Source organism: Larus michahellis, chromosome 16 (assembly GCF_964199755.1).
Source record: "Larus michahellis chromosome 16, bLarMic1.1, whole genome shotgun sequence".
Taxonomy (NCBI): Eukaryota; Metazoa; Chordata; class Aves; order Charadriiformes; family Laridae; genus Larus; species Larus michahellis.
Genome location: NC_133911.1, coordinates 6,796,785 through 6,809,509, shown reverse-complemented (window position 1 = coordinate 6,809,509; position 12,725 = coordinate 6,796,785). Strand labels below are relative to the sequence as shown.

Below are 12,725 nucleotides of genomic sequence, written 5' to 3'. Positions count from 1 at the left end.
GTTCAGGAGCTGTAATGATTCTGCTCTTGGAACAGGTCTGAATATGATTCTAAGGCTTTTTGCTTAGTGCTGATCTTTTTTTCCCTGTATTTCTGAGGCAGACAGCTGGCCACAACAGAGAGAACAGACATTCTGAAGTGCATCTAAAGGAATTTTGCTTTTAGAGGTTCATACAGAGCTGTCAGTTATTTGGAGGGTCTCAGGGCTCACCAATGGTCCAGTGATATCAGAGGGAAACTTCCCCTTGACTTGGAGAACTTTGGCCCTTAGCCCTCTATTCTGATTCATTCTAAAGAACGGATTTTGATGTCTTTAGAACTCCATTATTTGCTATTTTTTGCTAAGACAGCTCTACGTTATCCTTTGTTGTAATTTAGGCTGTGATTAGACCATACGCTAGCCAAATGCTTGTGCCAACAGAGGTGATGACAGTGAAGGAATGAGTGACCGGGTGGAACTCCATGTATTTCTGTCCACCATATGACTGGACAAGACTTGTTTGGGTAAAAGGAAAAAGCAAACAAGCATCAGCTCAGCTTGACGTAATCAGTACAAGCAATGCTATCCCCTGAACACTCTGAAATATTTCTTTATCCCCTCTAATCTCCCAGATGCTCCATTTTAAAACCCTTATAAAAGCTTGTAATCGTGGTCATAGAAGAGAAATACTCCATTTTATGAGCCGTAAGATTCTGCATTTGGCTAACAAACCTGTAGTGGTATTCCCTCAGAAAGTGGGACCTTGACTAAAAAAAGGTGAGTCCTTTCTAGCTTTTCTTATACCCATAAAATAAGCACATGAAATACATCTGCTTAGAAAAATCCCATTTATGCAAAATATGCATTACAGGAAAGAGCGAGAAACTGTAACGTGAGCTAGTCAATAGCGTAAACAAATATTTAGCTGTTTGGAATGAAAGTAAAGAGCATGAGTCATAAGAGATAAAGGACCGGATGATAAGAGTAACCACATTGGATTCTTAAGAGAACAGGTCTAATCGTTAACTTCAGTGGAATTGGGCAGGTAGAACTGATTGAAATATGTGGTTTAAAATGAAAATAAATAAATAAATAGGTGTTAAAGGTAAGAAAACCATGAAATCCATGTATGTTATAACATAACTCAGCAGGCCGGGACCTTGTGATCATAGTAGGCATCTTTGCAGGACTGACTCAAAATTATTTGCCTAAACCGGGGAGTAATTGATCTTTTCCATCACTGTAAGTGGTGGTTGGTTTGGGGGATTTTTTTTTTTTTTTTTTATCAAATAGTGTTCAGTTGAGGGCAGGGATGAGCGTTCTGAAAAAGCATCTCTGTCAATTTATTTTACAAGTCAGCTGCTAGGAAACGTCTGGATTTGTGCACACTACTGTTATAACTGATCTTTCTTCCTCCAAAGAGTCAGGTGATCCTCAGTGCCCTGTGCCGTTGTGCGTATAGGGAAAGAAATGGACTTTTAAAAAGGCAGCAGGTCCCTATACATGAGTTAAAGGATCAGTTGGCCTTTGGAAGCCCTATGCTGTTTAGCCCATGTATCATTTGCTCCAATGTCCTCCTCCAGAACTGCTCTTCCCTTAAAAAGATCAGTGATAACAATTTTTAGGGGTAATAGCAGTGATTCAGCCAGAATGAGAAAATTGACTTTCTGCTAACAGTGGATAAAGTTCTAGAAATATCGAGATAAATTATTAAAAATCCAAACCTTATCCTTGCTCAGACCACCATCAAAATCTGTGGGTTCTGTCTGAATGAAGAACTCAGCATCCCTCTGTGCCTTCTTTTAGCTCAACTGAATTCCCATCATCAATTTTTAATGCGATCTTATTCCCCCACGTCAATTCACACACCTAAAGCTGATCCATCCTAGCCTTCCAACTGAAGAAGTTTGCCTTTGGCAACAGCATTCTCTTCCTAACATTCCTCCTCTTTTTGGCTTCCTTTCTAGAATTTTCAAGTTTGAAGAAGCTTATGACAGTTAGAGGACCTGAATTATTTCACCTCTGTATGTACTAGTGAACCACTAGCTCTGAAAAGAAATTATAACTGCATGTAATGAGTTTTTTGAAAAAGACCTTGTTAGAAAGGATTCAGGGAACATTTTATCTAGAGATTTTTTCCTAAGCTAGTTTACAAGCTTCCAGTGCAAACTTATTACAGGCATTAGCCTACTGTTCTGTTTTTGTCAAAATCCGTATCACGTTGGTTTAGTACGATTTCAGTTCAGCCTCTTGCAACAATAAGCTTCCTAATTTTGAGACCCTTATGAACTTAATTCTTCCGCCTCCCTAGTTCCTTGTGTATCTTAGAAGTTTTGTCAGGATTGAGGAATTAGTCAGAAGGAATGGTAAATATTGAGTGGTGTAAAAGTGAGGTAAATGTACTAAAGAGAACGTAAGATGAGTCAATCAGTTTAACACAACGTAGTCGCTCTAGTCCTGTTTACATGTGGTATTTTTTCACTGTTCTCTCTTCCAATATGAAGACGCAGGCTAACAGATTGACACAGATTTGGCTCCTAATTAAAAATAGGTGAGAACAAAGGGCAGTTAGTACAAATGGTAAAATCTAACGTGTACTGAAATGACTAAGTGATCGAAAGAAATACCACATTCTTGAGGTAGCATCCCTTTGTCTGAATTCCAGCTAGCACGTACATGCACTTTGAAAACATTCTACTTCTGCTTATAAAGACAATTCTTTTCACACATGTTGAATCTAGAAAGGGGTGTAATCGAGAATTTAGAATTGCTCAGTAAGATGTGTGTGATATCTTTATTCATGATACTGACTTGTTGTGAGACCCTGGGAAAGCAGTGAGACATCCAAACGTAGCTTTTCGCACCAGGCTGGACACAGACTGTTTTCTGTCAAGGCTGGAAGTGAAACAGAAACCTGGTCCCTTTGAGCTTAGTCCATGGCAAAACTCCACTTACAAGGCAACAGTATCAGACTCTGAATACTTAATAGTATATTGAAGGACAGTGTGAAATCATAGAACCACTGGGACACATTTCAAATGGAAAATGTGAACTCAAGGGAAGAATGAAATCAAGAAGCACAAAAATTTAGCTCTTGATTTATCCAAATCTGACAGCAGTACTTCATGTAACAAAAACCAGATTGGCTTGGCAAAAGGTTTTCCTTTTTTAAAGGAGGTTTAGTTTTAATCTGTGATCGTGATAGATTGTCCATGGTCAAGAACCCTGCGCTGATGTAAAATACTGGTATTACTCGACACCCTCGTAACACAGACTTTCCATTGTGTAACAGCGCTGTTCTGTGTTCCCATTTTTTTCACATCTGCTTACCAATGTACTGTACATATTTGGGTGGGTTTTCTTAAAGTTGAAAACACAGAATTGTTAGCCCAAATGGCATTCAGACATGCCTTGAGCATGCTTTTAATTTCCAGCTCATTTTCCTCTCAAAAGTTCTTGCAGTTTAATAACTTCATTTGCATGAACAGACTTCCGAGTTTGCTAGGAACTTGGCTGCAAAGGCGCTGTGAACAAATTTAGGGTTCTGCCAATATATGTAGGTGCAACATCAAGATCTAAGCATTCAGACACTTTACCTGAGCCTCTTCATGTAACATCATCATGTACATGTCAGGTCCATGTAACATTGTTCCGCAAAAATGGACTTTCGTTATGCAAGTGATGTGTGTAGAGAGTGTATCAGCTTGTTATGGAGGCAAATGTTGCTTTTTCACTGCTGTTTTTTCCTTCAAGACAAAGCAAGTAAGAAAAAGTTGGTTTCTAGGACTCTGAGAGTATGAGTAGATCTACAGCAACTACAATCCAAAAGCTGGGTTGCAGTTACTGTAGGCCTTCGTAACCTGCCTTTACATTAGCTATCCTAAATATAAACAGCAGGTTTAGTTTTATGCCGGACTATTACAGTTAGGCACTATTGTGATTAAATATTCAGAACGCATTAATGCATCTTTTGAGTTATAGTCCCAGGAATGGGTCATTCAGTGATGATCTAAATTTAAGCCTATTAAGTCAGAATAGATTCATAAAACTGTATTAAAGCCGTCTTCCTTTACACTTCTGTTAAGAAGTACAAATCTAGAAACGTAAAGAGACAAGCAGAAGCCAAAACTGAATGAGTTACCGCTGAGATGTATTACGTGATTGCCTTCTTGCTCTTGTCGCAAACTGAAATAAAGCATAGTTTAAAGTGCCAAGAAAATGGCTTAAACCAAGTTGTTGGGGTTTTTTCAATTTGTACTTTATTGTGAGTGTCTGTATAGGAAACAAACAGTGCAAGTATCCAAAATGCAAAATTAATTCTGCAACTAAGTGATAGCATTACCAACTGATGCAATTTTACAAAATCCGCAGGCCTCCCTCTCGAACGCTGCAGTGCACTGGTTAAGGACTGCTGAGTAGAAACATGGAAGGGATTCACTTTGGAACAACTTTTAACTTATAATTTGAAACAACTGCTGTGATGTGACAGATCCTTGTGAGCATCAGCAAAGGTATGTACCAAGTGTCTGTTTGCACCTATAGACATTTACTGAAAGCAGTTTGGATAATCAAACCTACGTAGTTCAGGGGGTTTCACTAACAGAGATGAACTTCTTGAACTAAAGCACATGTTGGTTTTGTAAAGGCGACGGTTTGGAAAAAGACCTCCTGCCAAAAAAGAGCACAATGGTTTCTGTAAAGCAATCACATGAAATCCCAGAATACTACTTTTTTGCCACTTTTCAGAGTGGAACTGCAAGTAAAAGGGACAAACCTTAGCTGTTCTCAGCATTCTATATAGCATGTGTAGGATTTAAAGCTACTTGACTTTTTGGTGGAATTAGGTGAATTTTAAAATAACTTGCATATATTTTTCACCATATTTATTGCAGGCAAGATGCAGTTACTTCATTTTTCCTATGAGTCTGCTTTTGCGTCTTGTTTTTGTACATTTGTGCAACGTAGTAACTACTGATTTTCACTGCTTCAAGGTAAACCTAAAGTAGTAAAGAAGTAAAATAGCTCATACTTTCAAGAAATTTGAAGAGCAGGTTAGGAAAATTTTAAATATCTAGAACTGTCTTTTTACACCCACTCCAAATTTGGTAGCAACTTTGCTCATAGATCAATAAACCAAAATCATAATGAATGAAAAAACCCTACTTCCAATACATTTTAGAATATTATTCAAGCTGATTTAGTTATTCAGACAGATACATGAAATGAATATTCACAAGATTATTCCATTCCCACTGGCTTCAAAGTACTGGCAAATGTTTTAAATTAATAATAGATTTTGCTTTTAATCTGAACAGGCTAACTATGTAATATTGCTGACCTTTCTATTTTAAATGTGTCCATGGTGATTTATGCATAAAGAAACTGAAGTCAGGAATCAAAAAATCAATTTTACTTTGACAAACTTCATATCCTTTCATTTTTAACACTGCTCCTTATTTCCATACCAGAAAGTTGTTATATTTGTTACCAGTCCAGACACTGAGTCATTCTTGTTTAAACCAGACACTGGGTTCTCTGTGTCATTTCTCTCTCCCCTTTAGAGTTTTTGGACTGAGAGGAAAATTGTAACCCAGGTGCCTCCCCACCTCCATTTCTAAAGGTATTACTGTAAAAACACACAGAGGTGCTAACTGCTGCCAAGCAGCAATGGAAATTCTTTGAGCTGTGGTTATTTCAGATGCAGTTAAGTTAGGGAGTACCACTTGATTCTGACAGTACGTACAGCCTTACGGTTTCCAGTTAGAATGCTTCATCTTCTTCTCTCCAAAAACCTCTCTCCTGACACTTTATGAGGGTGCAGTGATAGTCATATCACTTACTTCTTACGAGGTAACCAGGTATTTAAAGGTAAAAGTTCTGCAAGCTTCTCTCTAAATTTTATTTTCTTTTTTTTTTTCTGAAAACTTTTGTGGAACTTTTAACAGAGCTGAAATTCAAGGATTTAGATATTGTTCATATTTTCTGTCAAAATATCTATGTATGATATAGGTTTTAAATGTGGGTGGCACTAGAAACTCGGTTGCTTTTCTTACAAACAAATAACCCCTGAACGCTCTGTTACCATGCGGCCACTTGGAACAACGCCAGTTTTCAAAAATTTCTGTTTGATTCTGAAGTATAAAATTGAATTTATTTTCAAAGAGATTCTCATTTCTTGGCTACCTATGTATAGGTGCTTAAATCCGTACACTTCCACTGAAGTGGTGCTACTAAAGCTACCATAGACGTGAAGAAGTTTGAGGGTGCCTTTCCAATGTCATTTTTCAGTAATTCTAGTTTTTGCCACTAGATGGCTTCCCAGGATAGTGGATATAGATCCAGACCTCCTGAATTAATATGTGGGACTGGATTAATTTTGGTACATTCTTAATGATATATAGAGTCATAAACCCGAAGTTCTTTCCAGCACAGGTGAGAAGACAGCAGGGTGAGGTCGGACAGCCTTGAGCATCTTTTGACATCCCCAAAGTTCTGCGTTTTAGGTTATTTCTGATCGGTGCCACAACTACAAACTGTGTAGGAACAGCTCAGCTCAAACGTGCAGTCACATCCTCCGCAGAAATGCTTAATCGGTACAACTGAAAACATCACTTACCTGCCTAATGCTTCACAGTGTGGACAACCAAGTCGGGGGACCTAGTTGCAATACACTTTGCCCTTTCTCCACTTACAACATAGTTTAAAGTGCTATGGAGACCTTCCTGTGTTGCAACTCTGCCCTCGTAACCAGACAAAAAAAGTCTTGGAGAAGGAGAGGAAAAAAACTACCTTTTGTTGTGAGAAAGTGAGTCTCCCTCCCTCACTCAGAACCGGCCTTTTTTATTGCCTCGCTACTAAACCCCTAGTTTTCAGCAATGCGAGCTTGGAAAATCCATGAGCTGTCACGCTGTCCACAAAAACCTTGGTCCAACGGTAATAGATTTTGATGATGATCAGCCTAGGCTGGATTTAGCTGGGCAACGTAGGGCTGAAAGTCGTTTTTTCGTCTTATCTTGGGCTCGCAGTTCCCCGGCAGAGCCCCGTCAGGCAGAGATGGCTCCCTTCCACCCAGCCTTAACCCGGGCTCTTCCTGGAACTGCTTTTCCCCGGGCTCAGGTCAGACCACAGCACCTTCTTGTAGCCGTGGGCACGTTAGGGAGGAGGCAGGGGCTGCCTGGCTCGGTGACAGCCTGCCTCGGTGCCGGCTGCGAGCCCAGGGCTGCTTACAGAGAGCCCAGGGCTGCTTCCAGCGAGCCCAGGGTGGCGTGCAGCGAGCCCAGGGCGGCTCGCAGCGAGCCCCAACTCGCCGCCCGGCAGCCGGCGGTCGCCCCAGCCCTGCGTGTGTGAGTTGATGTGCGGCGGCTCCCGGCTCGCTCCGGGGGAGGGGAGAGCAGAGCCAGCCACTCACAGAAACAGTAGTGAAATCTCCCCGACACTTTAACTGTCAATCAGGCTTAATGGGGTATAAAAACTCCCCAGCGCCGCGGCTGTGATAGGCAGAGAGAGCAATAGGGAGAAATGAGTAAGAGCCAGAGCTGAAATAGTGTACGGCGTAATTCCTGCTCTGTGATCACAGATACTCCAAGTGCAAAAACCAGGAGAGGGGACAGAGAGAGGCGGTTATCAGCTCAACCTTTGCAACCGGCTCAGGACTGAACGCCTATAGATATTTATAGATATTAAAACAAAAACAACAACCTTGCCCTGAATAGAGCCTTTCTTTAAAAGAAGGTCCTGGCAATTCTGTCTTATTTAAGCAATTTCCTGAGTCTAAGAATAGAAATGAGCTGCCTGGAAGGCACTGCAGGCTGAAATTTGGAGACATAGGCTGCTTTATTTTATTTTTCTAAGTATAAAAACCTTCCATTTGGATACTGGATTTTTATGTCGGTCTTGGAAGCGGAGGGATGTATGGTTACTTTTAATTTTACTTTTTCTCTCTCTCTTTTAATTTAAAAAAAAACTGTCTTCCAGTTAAAAAGCAAGGAAACCGTTTTACCTGCATGTGACAATCCCAGAGGACACCGATCAAGAAACAGGGGATTGACTTGGTCTTCTGCACTACTTTACTCCTACCCCATTTTTTTTAGGGGGAGAGAAGGATTTTTCCAGTCCAAGAATCTCTTGCCCCCAAGTTTTGGAAGGGGGTTGAAGACTTGTCACCCGTCTGGGGGTGCATGAAGGGTATTGGTTTTCTTTCTCTGTTAACTTGGTTTTGTGAAGGGTTGGAAGAGAATTTTGCCTTCCTGACTTGCCTGGAACAAGAGGATGATTTGGAAATGGCTGGGCGCTTTGCTGCTTTTCCCCGTGCAGATGGTTTATTTGGTGGTGAAGGCTGCCGTGTGCATGGTGCTGCCGCCCAAGCTCCGAGACCTGTCTGGGGAGAACGTGCTCATCACCGGAGGCGGCAGAGGCATCGGCCGCCATCTGGCCAGGGAGTTTGCTAAACGAGGAGCCAGAAAGGTGAGCACCGGCATGGAGGGGACGGGGGGAGGAAGCTCCCACCTGCTGCTCTGCTGGGGAGTCCTCCGACTCCAAGACTTGAAAGCCTTTTCCCTCACCTCTAGGTGGGACTGATGGGGTCACTTTGGGAAGGTGCAAGGGGAGAAGGGGCACTTGTTTTGCAAAACCCTGGCGTGCTGAGCCATTATGTTGTCTGACATTTCAGAAGTTGCCCGCTCCTTCCCTGCATCCTGCCTCCTCATCTCATCTAAGAAAATGTCAAGGTGAGAAAGGGGCCCCCTCATGAGTTCTCCTCTGCTGACAAAGGAGTGGTTTTTGCTCCAGCCTGGGATTCCTGTGGCAGGGAGAGGAGAGCTATGTGATTGCCATGCGTGAAGCTAGTGCTCACTTGCATTTCTGTTTACTAGGCTGCTTTCTGGCAGCCCTGGTTCCTGGGACCGTGTACAAGCAGAGAGGGGGGCAGCCGACTGCCGGCTCCAGCCTTCCAGGCTGAGCACACCTTTAGCTCTCCTGGGGCACAGCCAGGCTGCCGCTGCCGCACGTGTCGCCCCACGGGAGAGGGGCTTGGCTCGGAAAGAGGAAAACACTGTGTGCAGGAGGGTTCTGGCTCTCCGTCCTAGTAATGCATTCTCTCAGGAACGTGGGCAGAAGGGTTCACTTTCACCCTGATGGTTTTCCATCTGTGAAATTAATTTCTTGTGCTTTCTGAAGTCCCCTGTATTTTGCTTTTTGCCAGCCCAGAGCTGTTCAAAGGTAAGGTGAATGAGACCCCAGCAAGGAAGAAAAGCACAACGTGAGTGGGAGCTGTGAGACTGTTTGCACGTTTCCTTTAGGAAAGAGGGGAAGGGAGAGAGGCTGAGAGACTGGTCTGTCCGCACAGCTGCCTAGAAATGCCAGTGTGGCTGGTGTGACCATTCTCTAGCTCACGAACTGGTGGTTTACCTTGAAACTTTGTGTTTTTATAAGTATAGGTGTCTCCATATGTGTGAATCAATCAAGAATACAAAAACCACACACACCCTGAAACGAGGCTTGAGATTTAAAGTTCCATCTCTCCCTTAATGGGTAATGAAAGGGAGGAATTGTGAAATTAGACAGCTGCATAAATACTTCTCTCTGTGAGAGAGGATGAATGGAGAATAAGGAGGAAGAGAAATACAGAATGAAAGGATATTTAAAGAAAAATTTGCATTTAGTTTGGGATAGTGTTTTGTCACTTCCTTACACATGCACCACAGTTTTCTGTGTGTGGTATAGAGCTCTTCTGGCATACAACTTTGAGGTGTAAAATATGTCAGAATTGAACTTTGATGTTTATATATGCTTATGTTTAAACATCATGTTGAGATTTACAAATTCTTGGAGGCAGAGCAAACAAGTTGACTGACCTTTGGACCCAAGCAATTTGCTGAAAGTGTATTTATATTATCTGTTAGAACACCATGCTTCATTATTTATTTATTTAGGCCGGCTGGTTGCTATGCTAAGCTCCGGTATTAACGTACCACCATTTCTACAGCTAATCCGAGCGCCGCTTAGCTGCAGTTCAGCTGGAAGCTGAACAATGGCAGTCAGTCCTCATGAACCAGGTGACATGGGGCAAAAGGAGAGGGAGCTATTTAAGATACAGCACTGAGGATGAAATCACTATAAACAGACATAGACTGTAGTTCATTGGTATGTCTGAGCTATAAAATCTCTACATATCTTAGAAGGAAAGAATCAATGAGAATAATTGTTGGGAACCTTTGTACTTGTCTCATATGATGTTGTGAAATACTGTGTCGTTGCTAGTTACTGTTTAGAACTTTGGGGGTTTTTACCTTATGGGTTTTTTTCATGTCTGTCATGAGGTGTTTCAGTATTTGCTTTTACTGAATTTGAATTAGATTCTCCTTTCAGTTATATCATGGCTATCCAGTAAATCAAATATGGCACTTGGCAAGTTTTGATCCTCTCTGGTAGTGGCACTGCCTTTCTGCCTTTGGTAGTGGCACATTTTCCCTGCAACACTCAAGCAGGCTTATCCTTTTCTTCCTTAACATTCTTAACGACAATTTTACCCAGATGTGGTAGTTTCCATTCCCTTTGCTGTGAGATTTCATTTCTTTCCTGCCTTCTGTGCTCAACCCTAACTTTGTGACTGTAACGCAGTTTCCATGTAGAATGCAAGACCTCTCTGGCACCAGTCCTCGATTTTATGCTTTGCCTCAGACGATCAAAAACAAACAAAAAAGACTTGAAGTGGCAAGCAAGTTGTCTTTCAATAAGGCTTGTGAAAATTAACTATTCTATTTTTCTGTGGTCTTCATATGCAGTTAACTGTTTTACAATGATATGCAAAGCTTGAATTATTGATCATAATTAATAATTTATAACAGGTTCCGATTATCAGATGGCGTAGTGACAGTATTCCAAGTTTAGAAAAACACTTCCACCGAAGGTGTGAAATTCTGAGGCCAAGCACAGTGTTACATAGAGGTGAACAGAAACAGCAACATAGAGATTCAGATTCTAATAGTGGGTGTGCAGTACATCTTGAAAAAGTCATCACAGCGCGTGTGCACACAGACATAGTGGCGGAGTTTTGGAGGTAGGCGGCGATATATAACCATATTTTTGAGATTAGAATCTTCTGAAAGATAGGTTAGTTGAGACTGTTAGCATATGACATTTCCTCTGATAATCAGACTGGATTGGATTTCATCTTACACTCTATCTTCATTTTCAGGGGCTGGTTTTGTTGATCACAAATGAGATGTATCTGAGCAGTTTTCACATAAGATGACAAGTGTTGTATCTCAATAAGATTACAAATTGTCACATCTGCAACTTTTTTACTGTAAAATTCGTTCTTGCATTTAAAGCTATGAAGATGGCAAGAAATAAGTCAAAAAAAGGTTTACACAAATGGAAATACAGTGTCTTCTGCTTGATAGATGAGCATGAAGACTGAAATTCTCAGTCCAACAGAATGGAAGTCTCTTGGGCGTGATCATGTAAATCCATCCTGATTCCCATTCTCTACCCCTGTTCTTTTAAGTCCATCGCTCTGCCATTGCGCCTCAAAGATGACTTGGACAAATAAATCTCTAGGAGACATTTCCTTCTAAGGTGACGTTCTCATGGTTGTTCATTGGCCTCTCTGATGAAATGGCCAGTAAGGGGACAAAGTGGCATCAGTTGTATTTTCGGTTACAGAAGTGCCTGTCTTCTAGTTTTTTCAATTAAGACTACCAGTGATTTTTAGGCAAAGAGAGACTTTAATCATTAGATCGTTGCTGTTCAGGTGTACACTAAGAGGTCAAAGGATCCATAGTGTATTTTTACTTTCCAGTAGAAGTTTTCAAAAATTGCTTGGTCGTGGGAGGCATTGTGTATTTAAATGCTTCCTGTAGCACTTCTGGAAAAAACAAAAGCATGTAAATTTGCTGTATGCAGAGAAAGAGTGGTTTACAGATGATACTGGACATGTTAGTGTTATTATGAGGGATGAATAGCATTGAATTTTCTCCGGAAGTACTCAAGTATTGTAATTCAACTTTTATGCTGTTCCCCAGAGATGTGTCCAGATTCAGAAGTGCCGGCTGAGGAGTTACTTTGCTGCGACTGAATTGCTGGAGAAATGTACTTTTTTGGTTTCAATTCCTTCTTGGTTGCTTGCAAAATTCAAAATTTTCACTATTGTTGGCTTTAACTCTTGAGAATTTTGGCTACACCTTAAAAGTATTTGACCAACACAGCATCACCTCTGCCTCAGTAGCTTTGTTAAGGCTTTTAGCTTTTGATATTCTGTGGTTAGCCAAAACCGCAGAGTATATGTGGGTTAATGAAAAGGGAGAAGGAGATATTTTTATGAGTTTATGATTTAATGCCTATGAAATGAAAGTCCACTTCTAAACCCTAATGTGTTTTGCAAAGAATATACTGTATAATGGAGTTAATATTGGGAAGACTGGCCCCTTTGAACAATATTTCTTGTGTAGAGGAACAACCCTCTACAGATGTGAGTGGTCAGGGGGGTGTAGGGGCTGAATGGGTTCATTCACTGGTGGTTAGGCTTGGAAAATGCTTCTGGTTTCCTCTAAGCCATTTGCTTTTCCTACAGCATTTTCTATTACAGTGCCCTTGCCAGAGAGCTGTCAGCCCTGGTTTTGATGATCTCCAGTGATGAAGTTTTGATTTGTATGTTTTTTATATGTCATTTGTATATCTTGCTATTTCTTTCCTTTTAGGACATGTCCTTGATGTCTAAAAATTTTCCTTGTAATTTTCATTTACTT

The 12,725-nt window shown here is 41.1% G+C and overlaps 1 protein-coding gene across 3 annotated transcripts in view; it reads left to right on the top strand.

Moving 5' to 3' along the window:
• Window positions 1-12,725, top strand: part of DHRS3 (dehydrogenase/reductase 3) — a 77,290-nt gene that overhangs the window by 42,096 nt on the left and 22,469 nt on the right. Inside the window, exons 4-5 of one of the 3 annotated variants that reach the window (XM_074609629.1) lie at window positions 4,351-4,490; window positions 7,954-8,442. In XM_074609629.1, coding sequence (XP_074465730.1) covers window positions 8,248-8,442 — 195 coding nt within the window. In that variant the 5' untranslated portion in view covers window positions 4,351-4,490; window positions 7,954-8,247. Of the gene's footprint in view, window positions 1-4,350; window positions 4,491-7,470; window positions 8,443-12,725 lie in introns of those variants that run through there. The other 2 variants (XM_074609630.1, XM_074609628.1) reach the window with 2 other exon arrangements.